General features: G+C 32.9%; 1 protein-coding gene across 1 annotated transcript; it reads left to right on the forward strand.

Annotated features, from left to right (window-relative positions):
* The first annotated feature begins 1,462 nt into the window (after window positions 1-1,462).
* Window positions 1,463-17,173, forward strand: LOC127732858 (uncharacterized). The gene is made up of 8 exons (XM_052242043.1): window positions 1,463-1,718; window positions 5,544-6,146; window positions 8,621-8,730; window positions 8,933-10,204; window positions 10,568-10,601; window positions 11,427-11,704; window positions 15,426-15,456; window positions 16,750-17,173. The coding sequence occupies exons 1-8, from the start codon at window positions 1,664-1,666 to the stop codon at window positions 17,043-17,045; spliced, it is 2,679 nt and encodes an 892-aa protein (XP_052098003.1). The 5' UTR covers window positions 1,463-1,663; the 3' UTR covers window positions 17,046-17,173.
* Window positions 17,174-18,974: the final 1,801 nt, after the last annotated feature.

An 18,974-nucleotide genomic window follows, 5' to 3' on the forward strand; every position in this document is an offset into this window, starting at 1 on the left:
TTTGTATTAATCACCTCTTTAGCTGGAGTTTGTACATTGTTTTTTAAACAATCAATATATAATAATATGTAATTATCCGGACAAAATTGATTTCATAGAAATGACTTACTATTCATCATCATATATTGAACGTTAATTTACTGTCACTTTATTGATTCCAATTTTGGTGGCGAGTGATACTTCGATTGTTACAGCTAGAAAACAACACCGAATCTACAATACTATATCGCTTAGTGCATGTTTATTAATACTGTTAGTGTCCAAAGTGTGGTCAAACTTAAGTAATATTTCACGCAGGCATAACTGACTGTATAATGTTTTGGTATAGACATTTTTACATGTATTTGGCTTATGAATTTTAAGTATCAATCAGGTCTTATATAGGTCTTTTAAAAGTCACATATTGCAGGCAACCTAATATTGCTTGTCGCATACAGTTCTTTGTAAACAAAGAAAACCCAAGCTATACTAATTAAATTTGGGTTACAAAACATCTTTTTTCAAAACTGCAGCAATAAAATTCGGTCTTTAAGATAGGTCCGTTGTAAACAGAAGTATGATTAAGCTAGATCAGCGAAGTGGGTTTATCGCTAATAGTTTTTAACGGAGTTAGACAAACGTTGATGTGGATTATTACGCAGGGTTATAGTTTTTTGTTTTCTTTTGAAGAAATTTACAAATTAAATACGAAACAATTAAGAAATCACACTTTTTCTGATATTTGAAAATACTGTAGAGTAAGATATAATCAATAAACGAAATTTTAAAAATGTTGTACATAAAAATCATTCACTACAATACAGTTACAACAACACCCGATTTTCTTTAGATTAGAAAATAAACGTAAAAAAGAGACAAACAATATCGTACAACATATGATATGGTCCAGATAGCCTGACTGAAAACAGACAAATACTTGTTGGAGGTAAACAAACAATCTCTAGCGTACACCATGTGTCGCGAATAAAACACAAAATAATAAAAAGCTGCACAGTGCAGCTGACAAGTTGATGACAACTTACTTCTACAGGTAATTAAAAGAAAGATTGTCATGAATATGAAAACAGGATCAAAATATGTTCACTTCTACAAAAAGCTAGTTCAATAGCCATAACTGTTGGCTCAATACTCCCGCTCAAGGAAAAAATACAAACAAAACAAATTTTATGAGATCTCATGTCTACATTTAATTGAAATGGTTGGTATTTGAGAGATGCAACTCAATTGTGTAATTTTATTACACATGTGTGTTATTATTAGCACTTCTGTGTTGACGATAATTATCATTGATATCGTCATATTTATGAGAGAATAGATTACCATAGATACATTTGGCAAAACCTTTCGGAATTGTGGATCCTTACTGATTTGTAACTTCGTACTTTATTTGGCCGTTTACCATTTCTGATTCGAGCGATGATGAGTCTTTTGTAGAAAAACAATTGTTTTATTTTTAGTCAAACTGTTAGAAGAACTTAGAGGTCTTGGCCTTGAAAATGTTAATGATTTGCAAGAGCTATTGCACGAAAGTTCCCAGAAATGCTTTTGGAGCAGAGTATCTTTGGTAGGTCCATATTCTGTCGGAAAAAGTTGTTTAGCAAAAATTCTTGTTGGTGAAACCATACCAATAATAAGGCAGTCTACTGATGGTATATGGATATATATGGGAAGAGCGGGGATGAACGTGGACAAAATGGAATGGATATTCTTTGCAAAAGGTTTGTGTGTTTTACATGATTTCAATATATCTAAATGTGGTACTCTATCTTGCATTACTGTATCAAACCATAATTGGTGCTCAAATACTTTGTTCAAACAACTCAATAAATATTTTTGTTTAAAAGCAGTCGTCCACAGAACAGTTGAAGGTCTATCTTTACAAATTTTTGAATTTTTCAAAATACTAAGGATTGTCTATCCCAGGAAAAGTTCACCTTTGCTGTATTTTGCAAAATCTCTCGGAATTTTGGTTCGTCAATGCTCTTCAATTTCATACTTTATTTAGCCCTTTAAATTTCTTACTCGAGTGTCACTGATGAGTCTTTTGGAGACGAAACGATCTTCTTGTACACAATTTTAAGTCAGGTATCTATGATGAGTTTATTTTCAACCATTGCGTCGATGTCACTGCTGGTAGAGATTTCCTCCCCGAGGTTATTACCAGCCCAGTAGCCATCACTTTTTTGTTGACATGAGTTATTATTGATATGGTCATAAATTTGAATGAACTTTATACAAAACTTTGAATTGTTCGAAATATTTACCCAAGGAATAGATATCCTTAGCTGTATCTGACAAAAACTCTCGGAATTTCGGGTCTTCTATTCTTTTCAACATCGTACTTTATTTGGCCTTTTTTGCTCTTTTTTTTATTTAAGCGTCACTAATGAGTCTTCCGTGGACAAAACTTTAAGTTTGATATCTATGATGAGTTTATTCAACCCATATGACCATATTTTGAGAGAAAAAAAATATAATTTCCGCTTTAAATGTTATCTCCGGTGTCAGATAATTGATGTTTTTACGATGATCTAATAGATATATGATTTCTCTATACTTTTGCTGGCAATATGGGAGATTAGAAGTTTATTTCAGTTTACACAATTTCACTTTCAGTTTCATATGACATATTACTTTACATTTATTTCAACAATATATTGTTTTAGTAATTTTTACACGAAAATAGTGCAAAAATGGCTAATTCCGGTATACAATAGTTCATTTCCGTTTTTTCGTTCTAAGATCATATATCTGCAACCTAATACAAAAGACCCTATGAATTTATCATGTACCAATAAGAAGTTATAGCAAGGTCAAAATGAAGAACATCAAATTAAACTGAGACCTGGATCTCAATTTCAGGTCACAAAGCAAGAACCTAAAATAAAAAGACCCTATGTCTCTTATATATATGGTTAAAGAGTAATATCACCAAATAGATAATTTTAAATATACTAGTAAACGGTCAGAAAAATCCCATTAAATGTCAAACAATTTTATTAATTTTCCAGCATGTCGCAACTAACACTTTTGTAAAAATATTTTATCAAGGAGAAGCGAAAGATGTCAAAGGGACATTCAAACCCGTAAGTCGAAAACGAACTAACGTTGCCATGGCAAAAAACGAATCAACAACAAAAGAAAAACAACAATACATAAAACACAACATAGAAAACTAAAGACTGAGCAACATGAACCCCACCAAAAACCAGGGGTCATATCAGGTTCTCCAGAAGAGTAAACAGATACTGCTCCACATGCTGCACTCGTCGTGTTACTCCTATAAAATACGTTGATAAGTTTTATCAAGTGATTAGGCATCACAAAATAGCGGATTCATAATTGATGTTTTTTTAACCCTAAGACATCATAAATTAATAAACCATATGTCAAGTAGATGTTCTTACCCTGAAAATTGGAAATAGACACACGTATTTCATGACAAAGGATATACGAGACTGTTACTGGAATAAACAGCTTAGATAAATTAAAAAATACAAACAACATCACTTAAAACTAAAGCAAGAGCAACATAAACCAGGGACGACATGTCACCCTACCTGGACATATTATTCTGACTATAAGCCAACCAGTCTTTGCTATTACTTCTAAATGCCGCATACTAAGCAGTGAAGCAGCGAATATCAATTTTAAAGTCTTTAGTTTGACCAGACCGGGGTTCGAACCTACGAACTCCCGCACGAGAGGCGCACACGCTACCATGAGACCACCGAGGCGGTTCCTTATCTTCTAGATATCATTTAACAAATATCTAAATGACATCTTGCGAAACAACCAAACAGCTAAAGAAAAAAGTGGCGAATGAAAAAAAAAAACATTTATCAGATAACAATTGAAGGTCTTTCCACCCCAAATGCACATATTTTGATTAGAAAATATTAACGTCCGGTTTAGAATGTCATTTCCACTGTCAGATAATTATCTTACTGTGACGAAAAAGAGAGGACGGTCGAGTAACTAGGGGAACTAGAAATGCCTGATCCTGACGACGACGAATGAAAGTGATGGCAATTTCCTAATACTCCTGTGGTACTCCGCTTTCTCTCAGGTTGATCCTCCAAGCATTGTTAAGATTCATGAATCAGGTAGCGTTGTACTGAGAATGTTCCTGGTCACATAAATTATAAGTGGATCCTTGAGTAGTGTATAACTAAAAGATACTCGAAGTCAATGATAAGTTCAACTCGTATTAAAAAGACATGTGGAATATACGCAATTTAACAATGCATAGTAAACGGACGGTATTACAATAAATTCACCTTACAGACTACAAAACTCTTGACTTCTTACTGACTAAAATAATGCCTAACCCCCCTATTTATACTCCCCCAATTAACCTAAATAATCATAAAACACTAAACTCCCTTAACCAATGAAAAAGTGACATATAAACTGGCAGGGCTAGTAGGGCACCTGGTAGGGCACTACAGCTCCAGTGGTAGGGCTGGATGGGCACCTGGTAGGGCTCTGCAAACTAGGTCAACAAAACAGGAAATGTTTGTCATTGATAGTTAAATTACATTTATGAAACAAAGAACAACCTTTAAAAACAGTGGGTTGACTAATTATAACTGACAAACTTATATATGAATGATGAAACTTGTTAACCCCACCTTAAAAAGAGCAAAGTAAATGATAACACTATTGCTATAACTGTAAATACATAGAAATACATATAAAATCTTGAAAAAAAAAGGGAGAATACCAAAATACAATATTCATTACATTACTTTACGCTGATTTCGAACTATATGGTTTCTATATACTTTTGCTTGAAATAAGGCAGATAAGTTGCTCCTTCAGGTCTGAGAAATATTACTTCCGATTTCATATTATAGGTTACTTCATACTGGTTCAAAAAATATATGGTCCTAGGTACTTTCAAGTTAAATAAGTGCTACGAATGGCTACATCCGGTTTATAAAAGGTCACTTCGGGCTGACCGGTTCTAGGTCATATGTCTTCCAACATAATGCAAATGACCCCATGGCTTTATTATATATTAATATGAAGTTATAGCAAAGGTAAAAATCTAGAACGTCATACTTACCATTAGCCTTGACCTATTTTCAGTTATGACACGTCGTAACTAACTACCTAGTAAAATATTTTGTGGATATCTATTACGGTTTCTGAGGAGAAGCATGCACAAGCAACAAAGAAAATTCAAAAGACGACCTTGAACTTTCACCTTGATATCATTTTCTTAATGGTGGACCCAGGACCTAACATCAAAAGACCCTAGGTATCACTTATGGTGTATGCGTAACTGTTACATTTCACTAATGCCGAATACATAGGTAAAACATATTCATTTGATATCTCCGGATCTCTTCGGTCAAAATTATATTTCACATATGATATTATGGAGTTTGCTAGGTGGCCCGACTGTTAATACATAGACATAAGGCATGATATACAATTTTTCTTAGAATTAAGAGCAGTTTAGGTCAGACAATTTATACTAAACACAAGGTTAAGCCTAGGATGATTTTTTATCTGTTATGTGATATATTTTAAAGGTAATGCTATAACAGAGGTATTGACAAATATGCTGATATCTATTTCAACGTCTAAAACTAAGACATCCCCAATACCAGATACTATTCATGGCCCGATATATTCAACCAAGAATAATGATGACACAATCAATACAAATATGTCCATAACAGATGGCCAGTCTACTGAGGTTGTGGATACTTTATTTGCGAAAACAATAAACATAAGCAAACCTTCACAGAATAAGGATGATCAACAACCACTAGCAGATGGATTGTCCAGCACAAAATCGAATAAAGGGAATACTTTGCCAGCTGATCACTTCCATGGTGTCACATATAATTTAGATAGTGATTGGATGAGAGAACAAATAACATGCGACATGTCTCATGACAAAATACACCAGTTGCTTATTAAAGCAGTGAAGGAAGGTAAATACAAGCAGCGGATAGTACCTATAGATATCTGGGACTTTGGAGGCCAGAAGGATTATTACATGACTCACCAGCTGTTCATAACCAGCAGGGGCATCTTTGTTTTGATGTTTAATGGGTCAATTGATCTACACAAACTCATGCCTGACCTTAACTTTCTGCCAGGGCACTTTGGGAAACCAACGGTAGCAGGTACACTAATCGCATTCTTCAGGTTTTTTTGCATTGCCGACTACCCTAAGTGTTTTGGTGTACAACTTTAACATCGCGTACTCATTTAACATGGACAAAAATTATCATAACAAAAGAAAATATCATCTATGAACACAATTAATAACCTAAAGTGCATTATTTATACTGATTATTCATTTGTCGTTATGTAGTTTTTTTTATTATTAAAAATCACGTATCCGGCTGTCGTGCTTATTTGAAACGATATAAACATTCAACATGTCGTGAAGCATATTCTCTTCCATTATATATTCTAAATCCATAGAGTCGATCATTCAGTGTGAAGTACATTATTTTTTTAATTGTTATATTAATCATGTGATTCCGTTTACCTTGAAGAAAAAGGAGAGATGATTACCAAAAACCAGGACATTATTGTGGAATACGAATAATTCAAATTCAAATTCACACACACAAGTCTACAATTTAACACAGACATATCTAAAAATGTAAAATACTGAAGACATGAACTGATGATTATTCAGTTAAAATATTTGTATCTTATATTGCTGTTAATATCTATGATTTATACTCGATTTCATCTCAGCAGTTTAAAAGTACTTTGTCGAAATCAATATTATTTGGAATCGGTTGGCACCTTTAAACTGATAAGTCATTCTCCGTCATAAGTTGATTACAAACAATCGAGACCGCACCACAAACAGAGAGCGATCTCAGTTGCTTCTGAATGGTAATCATATGGTACCCATCGTGCTGCTCATTTAAGTAAAACAAATCAGTGATAATTCCAATTTGTTGATGTCACAATCGAGGAAAAATGTACAGGTTTTTGGTTACGACAAATAGAAAATATTCATCGTCATCTGTGGAACAGATATTCCATAATGGTCAACCAACTCGTGATGGCGTCCGTAAAATTTTCGAAGGGATGACTTCAACTTCACCACTTTATATTCTTTAATTTATTTCTAATATCATTGATTTTCTCTATAGTAACCATTTTTGAAAGTGTTAAAATTGAATTATAGGTGATGTTTATAATATTGCTAATTAGACATGTTAGTTGACTCAGATAATTATTAAAAAATAGTTTGCTTCTATCAAAATGGACAAAAAACTGTAGCTTAATCAGATTGTTTTACTGCTAAATAGACTTATTCTCTGATAAAAAAAAAAAAAGTCTTCCGGGGAAAAAAAAAAAAAGGTTTATCTCGCTCGCAATTCTTTCTTTCTGTCGTCCATAAAACTGAAATCGTATTGTCAGGCCAATTCATGAAGTTTAATCTATCATTTCTATCAAAGTAAAGAAACATTCTTCGCGGATAATTTAACGTATTGAACAAAAGTATCATAACTATGACATTAAAAATCTTAAATTAATTTGTTTACTTTCAAGTTGAATAAAACAAAATGCTGCATTTTGTTTTTATTTGTGTTTGTTTTTATTTTATTTTTGCCAAAAGTTATCTGAATACATGCGTGTATGTTACTGTTATTTTCATTCTTTTAGTTCCTTTTTCCTTTCTGTTATTTTTAACAATGATATTTTCAGTTCTTCATTTCGTTTCTTGATTGTTTTTGGTCTTCGTAGTCTTAAAAGTTTTTGGAAACTAAATTATGATAAGTTGGGTATTTTTTGGCATTTGTAGTGTTGGGTTACTGCCCACTGACGGTTATTTCAAATATATTGTTCATATACACCTAAAGTGATGTTTAGCTATCCCCTCATTTTTCACTCCCATTTTGAAAATTCTTGGTGCGTCACTGAATGGTTACCCTTACTCTTTCTTCTAAATATAGTTCTAGTTCTATTCCTCATACATATGAAGAAATTATGAAATACGCAAAGACGTTTTTCAGCCGACAATATGATGTATAATTTCTCTGACTCATTATAGTCACAGAACCAAAGCTGGATGGAATATTTTCTGGAAGTATTTGAAAGTTTAAGCTTCGACAAAATGACAATACACTTAGATATAAAAAAGAAGATGTGGTATGATTGTCAATGAGACAACTCTCCACAAGAGACCAAATGACACAGAAATTAACAACTATAGGTCATCGTACGGCCTTCAACAATGAGCAAATCCCATACCGCACAGTCAGCTATAAAAGGCCCCGAAATGACAAGATGTTTGGTTTTAATGTTTTATGCTAAGTCAGGTGTATAATGTTTTTTATTGTTGGATCGAAATGTCGCTGGTAATACAACATTCTATGAAAGCATGAAAAACAGTCAATTAAGTTCACTGAAACAACTTACAAAATGGCATCGGTATAGTTAAGGACACTATAATGTCAAAGATAATGTACTTCAATATCGAAATAAGTGTCTACTGTTTTAAAATCATATTGATGTCGACGACGAGTTTTGTATAAACCGCGAAAAGGAGAGAAGAATATAACGTATTATAGCGTATTTATTATTAAAATACACATATTTTACGTTGTATCATTTTATATTTGTTCAGTTTATTTGGTACACTGGGTCAACTCAATTTTGACATACTGCAAGAGGACAGATAACGGTTTTCCAAGGATTATCGTTGTAGCCACGCATAAAGATGAGAAATGGTTCAAGGTAAATAAACATGATAAAAGTACCCTATACATGTAAACACTTTAAGTGTACTTTTTTTATTTAAGTTATAATATTTACTTTGTCCTATTTATATGAAATATTAATTGAGTATAATGTCAAAATGTGTAAATGTTCGACTTCATCATGGATTTAAATTTACAAATAATATTCTATCAGTATCAATACATATTCTGAATTACAGATTACACGAGAAGCTAGACGAAAGCACCTCGAACACGAACTGCAACAATTGTTTCAATCGCATGCTGGTTCGAAACATTTAGAATTTAAACCGTTGATATTTGTTGATGCAACAAATCCAGAAGATCAGGAAATTGCGAATCTCAAAATAAAGCTCATGGAAAGGGCAACTGAAAATCCCAGATGGGGAGAACTTATGCCAACATTATGGATTCCTTTGGAATTGCAGTTGGCTCAGAAATCTGCGGAAGGAGCAAATATTATCTCCCGCATTGAACTTTCGGCATTGAATACCAAAAATGAGTCATTGATCTTAACAGAGAGACAGATAGAAACATTTCTGAAGGTGCAACATTCGCTTGGGAAACTGGTGTACTTTGATGTAGAAAACCTCCGTGATCTTATCATTATATCACCTGCATACCTTGTTGAGGTCCTAAGATCCATAGTAACTGAGAAACAGTTCTGGCCTCAAGGGGAGAGGTTTTCTCTAATTCTTAGGAACCTACAGGAATCTGGGATGATTGAAAGGAATGATATCTACTTTCTTTGGAGGCAAAAGAAATTCAAGCACATTTTACAATACAAGGAATTTATTCTTCGGATGCTAGTACATCTTGATATTATGATTGCTCCTAGATCCAGTTTTGAAGATGCAAGCTGTTCACTACAAGGTGTTTCTCGCTTCCTCGTCCCTTGTATGATTACCAAAGGAAACGATACACTGTTCCTAGAAAAATTTTGGAGATCGAATAATTCAATCATACTGGCTTACACATTTTCTGAAGAGGTGATTCCACCAGCTATGTCATATCGTTTTCTGAGTTCGCTAATAGCATCATGGGATATAAAACAATATAAAGAAAGAAACACAGAGAAAAGAATGTTGTTCAGTGATCTGGCTGTTGTTCAGATTGATAGCCTTCATGACTTAGCAGTCCAAGTAAAAACAAACAGGTTGATTGTGTCGCTTATCCATGCGAAGGCAAAAGAAGAAATTATTCCAACTCTTGCATCTTCTCTCCAGGAGTGTCTGACTTCAGCGATCGTTAGAATCACGGAATTTTATTCAACTTTGGCTTCAGACGTAAAATCAGCAGACGTCAATTCAGTCATACCGTTCAAAATTGAATTTGGTGTATTCTGCAATTCAGATATATGCTTCTTTAGCCACAATGAAATGCCTTTATCAACTGATGACCCAGTATGGATTTGTAAAAAACATAAACAACGGCATGCAACCAAAGGCCTAACTGCCTGGTTCTCAGAAAAGGTAAAACACAATGTTTAAACTGTTGAAAATTGATTTGCATATTTTTTGAAGTTTTCGAAAATAAGTCAGTTAGGACATATTCAACAGTATATTTATTAAAAGTTCAACTGAGAGAGAAATAATATGTGTATCTCTAATACAAACAGTTAAGTTATAAAATGAATTCTGTAAGATTTTATAAATATCACCCTGCTATCTTCCGTCCCTCTTTTAATTTATATTTTCTATGTACATAATTTCGTTTAATATAATTATTTTTTCAGTTTAATATAACAGGTCAAGGTTTTATTATTCAATTCTTATTGTTGCTGTCTTTGTTGAACCGGATATTTGTATTGTACTACACAGTGATTTTTATTTTAGGAACCAAATGAGGTGTGTACCAGCTCTTGCAAGGGTATGTATGAATATGTAACACTTTTGAAGAAATAAACATTATAGTATCTACGTTTACCAACATGTATGTTACTAAAATGCGCATTGCAAGTAATGTAAGCATTTGTAAGTGAGTGTGTTACCAAAAGTATATATTCAATATATTTTAATCAACAAAACTTTTTTAATACATCCTGAATGTATCATATGCTTTAGGAAAGAGACAAAATTGTCATTTAATCTTCTACTGTGAAAGTAAAAAATATTGATTTTTAAATCAATATGTATCATGTTCATCGTTTTATTAAGCCGAACAAAAGGTGTGTGGTCGATATAAGAATGCAATAAAAAGACTTGGATTAAAAATGTTTTATCGTTGTTTTTAAATGTGTTTATTATAAGATATTTAAAAACTGTAAAATAATTGAGAGAGTTAAACTGTCATCAATATCAACTATGGAGACGACATTTCTTTTTTTTTTATTTTTTTAATTGCGGTATAACTCTGAAGATTTTCAAAAATTTATTTAAATTTGTACATTTCCATAAATTGACTAAATCTATTTCAAAAATTAACGAACAGACTGTAGATTTGCATGAAAAATATCTGTTTCATATAATATCTACTAATATACAAAAAATATCAAATTACAATCAGAGTTTTACTTTTTGTCAGAATTATATTACGGATACACAATGATCTGTCAACATATATTTTTTTTATTTCTTCATCACAAAATGTAATCGTATCTTAGACATTATAAATCACTTTCAATTTTCATATGTTTGATTAAATTAGATAAAAAAAATAATATAAAAAAATAAATAAAACATCTTATCATTATAGGGCTCGGAAGATTAGTAGGAGAGAAGTGTCCTTTACCGCAGCATATAAGAAGGATAGCAGCACTACTCTCTCCTGATGAGTGTTGTGAAATTGCAATATTGCTCGGGTTCCAGTTACATGAATGGAAGGATTTAGAATATCAATTCCTGCATCAGTCTTCAAATGACATTAAATTTATGGCATTGTGGTCTTGCACGATAAAGAATGGAGATTTCAGTTTTGACAATCTGAGAGATGTACTGGAAAACAAAGGAATAAGTTCACATTTACTTTGTCAGGTGATAAAAACTCTTATTTTAGTCATACTATTGAAATCGTGTTCATATTGCGTGCGTCAAGTTGTGTCTTAACCCTTTCGAGTTCAACCAATTTAGATCTAAACTTATGGAAAAGACACTATCCAAGTTCAATTTGATATAGCATTCGCACCAAAGCTCATACAAAGGCCATGTTGGATCTATATGAAAGATAATTGATTGAATATTTTAGACAATTCATTTTAAAGAAAATTTGCCTTTTTAAGTCACGTGGTATTTTTCCAAAAGTCACGTGACTTGCGGGGAAAATGTGAAAAAATACAAAATTCTTGCGGAGACATTTTTTGCGATAATAGGGTAAGGTTTCGTATAAAACCAATGACCCAAGACTGATAGAAACAGAAAGGTTGCCATAATGCTATATGACTCGAAATGAAGATGCCCATAACATAAAAAATAACGGACTTCATGAGTTTTTTCGTCAAAATCTAATCCCTGACACAAATTTCTGGCTAAATCATGTTCATTCAAGCAGGAAAACAACACATAGCCTTTACAAGGAAATATTCAATGAATTACCAATAATTACTTGGTGTTGTGGTCCATACCGGACTGTAGCAATAGAAAAAAAGAGGGGAGCGCGATTAAGTTAAGCTAAGTTAAGTTACATTTAATAAAGGTAATTATATTTTCACCTCCTGCTATGAGACTCAAACATGCAACCTTCCTGTTGTGGGTTGGTTCAGCTTTCCACTGCACCACTGGGATACTTCGAGAAATTGTTGAAATTTTAATAGTTCAGTCTACCATTAACGAAGTCAGAAAAAAAATCCAATATGTTTAGAAATTCAGTGTTGAGATAATATATAATTGTTGTCAATTCCATCATTTCAAGTAAAAATAGGAGGATATTATACCTTAGTCTGCCATTTTTTTTTAACGGATGCCTGTTCCTTCATTTAAACAAAGGTGTTTTCAACATTACCATAAGCAAGCACTTAAGAAACAATGTTTTGTTACATCTATTTCATCTTCGCTAAAAATGTTCATGATGTTTTGGGGGGTTTTATCTTTTTTTCAATTAACTCTTTAAGAAATGACCACAAATTTTGAGTGCATTTCAAGTTTATGATTGTGTTGGTACACTATGAATCACGTATTTAACTTGTGTAGAAGTTTTAATCATAATTTAAATAGTATTCATCCAAAATACACGGCACAGTTAATAAAAAAGTCATATTGCCCCCGAAACTAATAGTTTACTTTACTTTATGGAAATATTGTGCTAAAATTATCTAAAAAAAAAAGGTTTTCACATGGGAAAATCTTGTCGGTTAGAGGCGATTCGATATTAAACAGTACTTGATAGAAGTTTAAGGCACAATGAATAACAAAGCTGTCATATAGAGTATTGATTTGAGCCCTTAACCACTGCTGTGCGTAAACAAAATTACAATGTCAAAGATTCAAGACTTAACGCAAACTAGTTGCCTGAAAACTTTGACCATCAGTACGAGAGTAACGATAGGAACGTGAAGGGGTTTAAGAACTATAAACCAACTGTCATACATGTACAAGTGGGAGGTTTAGATAGCTATAAAATCAGGTTTAATCCATCGTGTTCTACATCAGAAAATGCCTGTACCAAGTCAGGAATATGACAGTTATTATTGTTTTCTATTCGTTTTGGTGTGTTTTGAGCTTTAATTTTGCCATTTGATAAGGGACTTTCCATTTTGAATTTTCCTTGGAGTACGGTAATTTTGTTATTCTACTTCTTACACAACGATGTTTAAGATTAAGGAAAACATGCTAACTTCCGCCCAATTGTCTAACAGCCATTTTGAAACCTGCCTAAACGTTTTCTCTATGATACTGTTTAACTCGTATAGGTGTTCAACTATTTTCAAAAACTCTCTTCCGCGGTAAGTAGTCACTTTTGTCTACGAAATCATCGTTTCTACTCCCAAAACGACAATTTTCAACACACAAAGCCATCGAGTGATATCTTAAGTATGTCGTATCATTGTTTCATGTTTTGATAAATGAGAATAGATAAGGCCTTTTTGGTTTATCAGCTCTTCATTTAAAAAAAAACAAGATTTGGATTTTTAAATATTTTGTCCTCGAGCATCACTGAAGAGACATTTATTGTCAATATGCGCATCTGGTGCAGAAAATTGGTAACGTTAATGCTATAACTACCACTGGGTCGATACCTCTGCTGGTGGACTTTTAGTCTCCGAAGGTTCAGATATTTGGACCTCGAGCATCACTGAAGAGACATTTATTATCAAAATGCGCATATGGTACCGTTAATGTTATCAAATGGTCCAAAATCACAAATACCACCAAAATTTAATAGTTGAGCTGTACATATTAATTTAATGGCCGCATGATGTCTGATTGCACATGCCAATTTCATACAGCCGTGCATCCATGAAACAAATCTTTATTACACACTTCCTCGCATTGTCGTTGTTAGATTCTATCAGTGAAAGAATCCCAAAAATGTACTTTCGTTTTCCTTCATATTTTTACTTAATGCGGCAAAACCCTAGAAATCGAAACTACGTTACGTACGCATCGTAACAAACATGGTACGATTTTCAATGATACAACGATCTACCAAACATCAAAGGACGGGGATGTTAGGAACCATAGCTAACAGTGCGGTCTTCAACAGTGAGCAAATCACATATCGTATAGTTGCTAATAAAAGGTTCTTGAGGATGATGAAATGTGAATGAATTAAAAAAGTAAAACTAAAATACCGAACTCTAAGGCAAAATCAAAAAGGGGGATGTCCATAAAAATAGACAAAATAAAACGTTATCAATCAACGGAACGAGTGAAAAACAACTATCACATTCTTGACTTGGTACAAGGTATTTTCTGAAGAAAATGGTGGGTTAATAAACCTGGTCTTATAGCTGGCTTAACCTCTCAATTACTATGACACCCCAAATTAACAGACATAATAGGTAAATGTGACAATAATTGGGATCTAGCAGCCGAAATTGTGTAAATATACATCACAACTGACTTCAAAATTCCAGCATACAAATAAATCTAACAAAGACGCCAACAAAAAAGGTGTTGAAACATTGAAAACCTGATTCATTCTTATCAAAGTCGACAGTTGTTTACCGATGTTCAAATCTCGTAAATCGATTAGGAAGAGACCAATTAAGGTAACAAACAGAAAATGGAGGAATCGTATAAACTCCAAAAGGAGTGTGCTCGGATGCATCGACAGGGTAAGAGTCTCTTGCTATGCATGTATCACCTCCATGCAAATTCACACTCAGTAAAAATGTCACAATCGGAAATAGGACACAAAACAATAAACTACAATGCAATATTGCAGGCAGTAACCAACGGCAACCACTGAATGACACGCCCCTTAGCTCAAAACAGACATGTGTGCTGAGGTTAAACAAGATTAAGAGTATTCAACCCTCCGCGAACCAGGAACATTCGTGTGATAACACAACATAAAATCGCACAGTAAAAATAAGTTGGAAAGACTAACTCATTTAACCGGCAAAAGTACTTCTATATGGTGCAAGCTTTATTCTCAGTGATCCGTGTTGTACATTTGTATTGCCTTTCTCTATAAGTGTTATGCATCCGTCTTGCATTAACGTATGGGTTGTCCTTCCTTCTATCTAAGCACCTGTTTACCTTTCTGTAAAACATGTCTGTTAGAACTTAAGGATAATTAAATTGCATATTTCAGGTGTTTAGAGATGTCACGATAGATGCACTTGGTAAGCGTACTTTTATTTTTATTTTAAATTTTCAAGATTAATAAATTACATGCGCATCATTTAATCGAAATTCAATACATTGTACATTTAATATTAAATAAAGATGAATAACGTTGCATGCCATTTATATAAGATAACTTCTGTGTCAGGCATGTCAAAAGCTAGAAATTACCAGATATTTAGATAAGTATTATGTCGGTAAGGTTACGTGCTACTCGTGTTAACTTAGAGACAAGGTAGATCAACAAACAGTGGTTTCAAATATTTTTTTGTGAATTCTTTTAACTGTCTTTTTGATAATAGAAGGATGTGAGATAATAGCATAACCAATTAAAAGATTTAGCAAAACATAAGAGCTGAAAGTCTCAATAACTGACAGCTCAAAACAAGAAAAGGCCAAATAAATGAAACATTGTATTATCACATTCGATTGCTTGTCATGTAGTTTGAAATGTTCATCGTCAACTTATATTGTTCAGTATATAAATAACACATAGCTGAGAGGGTGATAGAGCAGATTGTTACCCCGAGAAAACATTGTCAACCGCGGCGAAGCCAAGGTTGACAATGCTTTTTCGAGGGGTACCAATCTGCTCTATCACCCTCTCAACTATGTGTTATTTAATTTATTATACTGAATGTTCTATCATTATTGTCTTTTACAGATGAATTTTATTTAAAAGTATTTTCTATGACGTCAGGTACATAACAACGTTACCGGTATTAGAAAAATCAACAGAAGTGAAGCAAGATGTTTTTTTTTTTTTATTTTGACAGTCAAATAATAAAATCTGAACCAAAACATAGAACTTAAGCATTGTCTTTATTTACTTGATGTAAACTCAATTCATTGTCCTTTCAATTATCGATTTTTGATTGGTCTGGACGAGAGGGTGACTTTCAAAAAAATTGTCTCCCGCTCAGCCATGGAATAGAGTAAATTATCTACCTCGTATTAGCCAATCAAAATATGGCATTTTAACGTGAAGTATAACAACTTGATTTGTTACATTAATTAATTATATAACAGTAAACTTTTGATTTGGTTTGTATTTGGTATGGTGTTATTTATGAAACCTTAAATAGTTATTGTTATTCACCTAATGGTATTACAGTTAAAGATATATTTCAAAGATAAAATGTATATGATTTTTACATTCTTCATAATCTCCTGAATATCCTTTAGTTTGTATACGTTGAGGAACGACCGATCAGACGAAATTTTGTCAATAATATAACATTGTTAATCAAATTTATAATATCCATTCGTCTTTTGTTTTATTGTTTTGTTAGATTTGGCAGAAGACACCTTAAAAAAGATTCCGTCAGTCAATGCCCTCCACGATTTGTCAAACCACATTGGGAACAGCACCATGCAACTTGCCATTGAGTTAGAGGTGGATTTATCTTATATACAACAGATTCAACATGATTATAAAAACAAACTTCTGGAACAGACGAGAAGAGTTTTACTTAAATGGAGGCAAAACACGAAACGTTCTAAGCCAACAGTTCTTGGACTACTTAAAGCTCTTTACAGGGTCGGGAAATTTGGTCCAACATACCAAATTATAAAAAATCATCTTTGACTTGAATAGAAATATTCTTTGATTTTTTAAAATATCTACATTTATTCGTGTTATTTCTTTAGATTCATGTTAATCATTTTGATATCATAAATATTGAGATAAGAAAATAAAGAAGAAACAAATCTTCATGATAGAGTTTTACGAGTGCGAGTATAAGTTAAAAAAGATGATTAAACCGACAAAAAACTTTGTTCTGTAGATTTTATAATAATACTAGTTGTTGCAAAAACTCGAGATTGCAGTATTTGATGCACAAGAAACAAATATCTACTCGATTCTAGAAGACAATATATCGGTAGTAGTTGTACAGGTGTACCTTTAATTTACATTGTTTTCAACTTATGTATTTAAAAGAGTCAGAAAAATTTCAGGTATTAATAGACAATACAGGAAAACGACGGAGACTTTTAAATTGTGCTTTTACCCAACTCAACTAAAGTGTTAATTACTGTTTGATATACTCTATAGATTTCTCGGAATTTTACACATCCAGCAATATGCAAACTAAAAACGTATGAAGACTATTTTGGTCCTATATTACAAGTTTAGCAAATGTTGGCTTTGATTTAGAATATCTTTCCTAAATATGTTTTTTGTTAGAAATCACATAAGTGATTTCAAAATAAAAAATTCATATACCTCATTTTATCCAATCAGTATTTTTACACTGGACATGTAATGGTAATTATACAGAGTTGTCTCGCTTTTCATACATTTGTATATATAGATATAGGAATAGCCTTTTTTAGGAAACAATACCATTAAACCCAAATTAAAAGCATAAATGATTTCAAATTAAGTAACAATTGGCCATATAAGTTTAGGTATGATGTTGAAATCCACGTTCAGGAGAGAACCATATTTTGGTTTGAAGACCTCGTTTTTTGCAAAATGCAATCGACTAAGCCTTTGCAGGGGTAACTGAAGATCCATCCCAAATCTGTGATTTCATAAGGCCTAAATATTAAAATTTCGGACCCTTTCTGCACCGACAGCTCTTACAGTGTGCACTATATATGCTGATTTCCGTGATCATATCTCAAATGTTTAAGAAAAGTTTTAGGACAGTCCATTTTCAATGTATGAACATTCAGGCTCATATCATTGATCAAATTTTCCGGCATAATAATACGAAATTACATAATCGTTGGGCGCAGGACAAATCAGTAACTACTAGTGATACATATATTAACATCAAGTAAAAATGAAAAGAGTAAAATGGGCAAAACAAAAGCAATAGAGAATAATTGTGTCACAATATCAAGAATAGGGGGACATGGGATAAAAACTGTAGAAAAGAAAAAAATGGCACAGCAAATTAAAGAAAACAGAAAAGAAGACCCCAAAATTAAGGCCTTCGTCAATTAATTGAACAAGTTGGGAAGTGCCAACACAATAATGTGAATGAGGCTTATTAGGATATTGCTGTCGGATTCAGAGGAGTACGCGAGTTTTAAATCTCCTTAGTTTTTTAAATCACGTCTGAAATATCGACGAAATTCGGTAAAGAACCCTCCTTTCCAGATACACATCCAGGACATAGACCTGTTTCATTAAGGATATATGGATCCACGTCTCTCTTCTATATAGAAGGTCCCCTTCATTCTGCTTCATAGACTAAAACATTGGCAACAATGTCACGTTATTCCATTGGTCACTTTTGGAAATCATTTTTTTTTTTTAGATATATGGCAAACCTCGACGTATATTGCATAAACGCTTTTCTATTTTTGAAGACATAAGACATCGAATTCAGTGAGTACGTATGACATGTGTGTCTGTGATAATAAATATAGGATAGAATCCAAGGGGAGATTCAAATCTTATAAGAAGACAAGGCCATGATAAAAAACGAAAGACGACGAACAGACAGACAATTTCATTAAAGGTCATTAAACATCACGATTCACGTCTTTCCTCTTTTACAAT

This window comes from Mytilus californianus, unplaced genomic scaffold (genome assembly GCF_021869535.1).
Source record: "Mytilus californianus isolate M0D057914Y unplaced genomic scaffold, xbMytCali1.0.p SCAF_29, whole genome shotgun sequence".
NCBI lineage: Eukaryota > Metazoa > Mollusca > Bivalvia > Mytilida > Mytilidae > Mytilus > Mytilus californianus.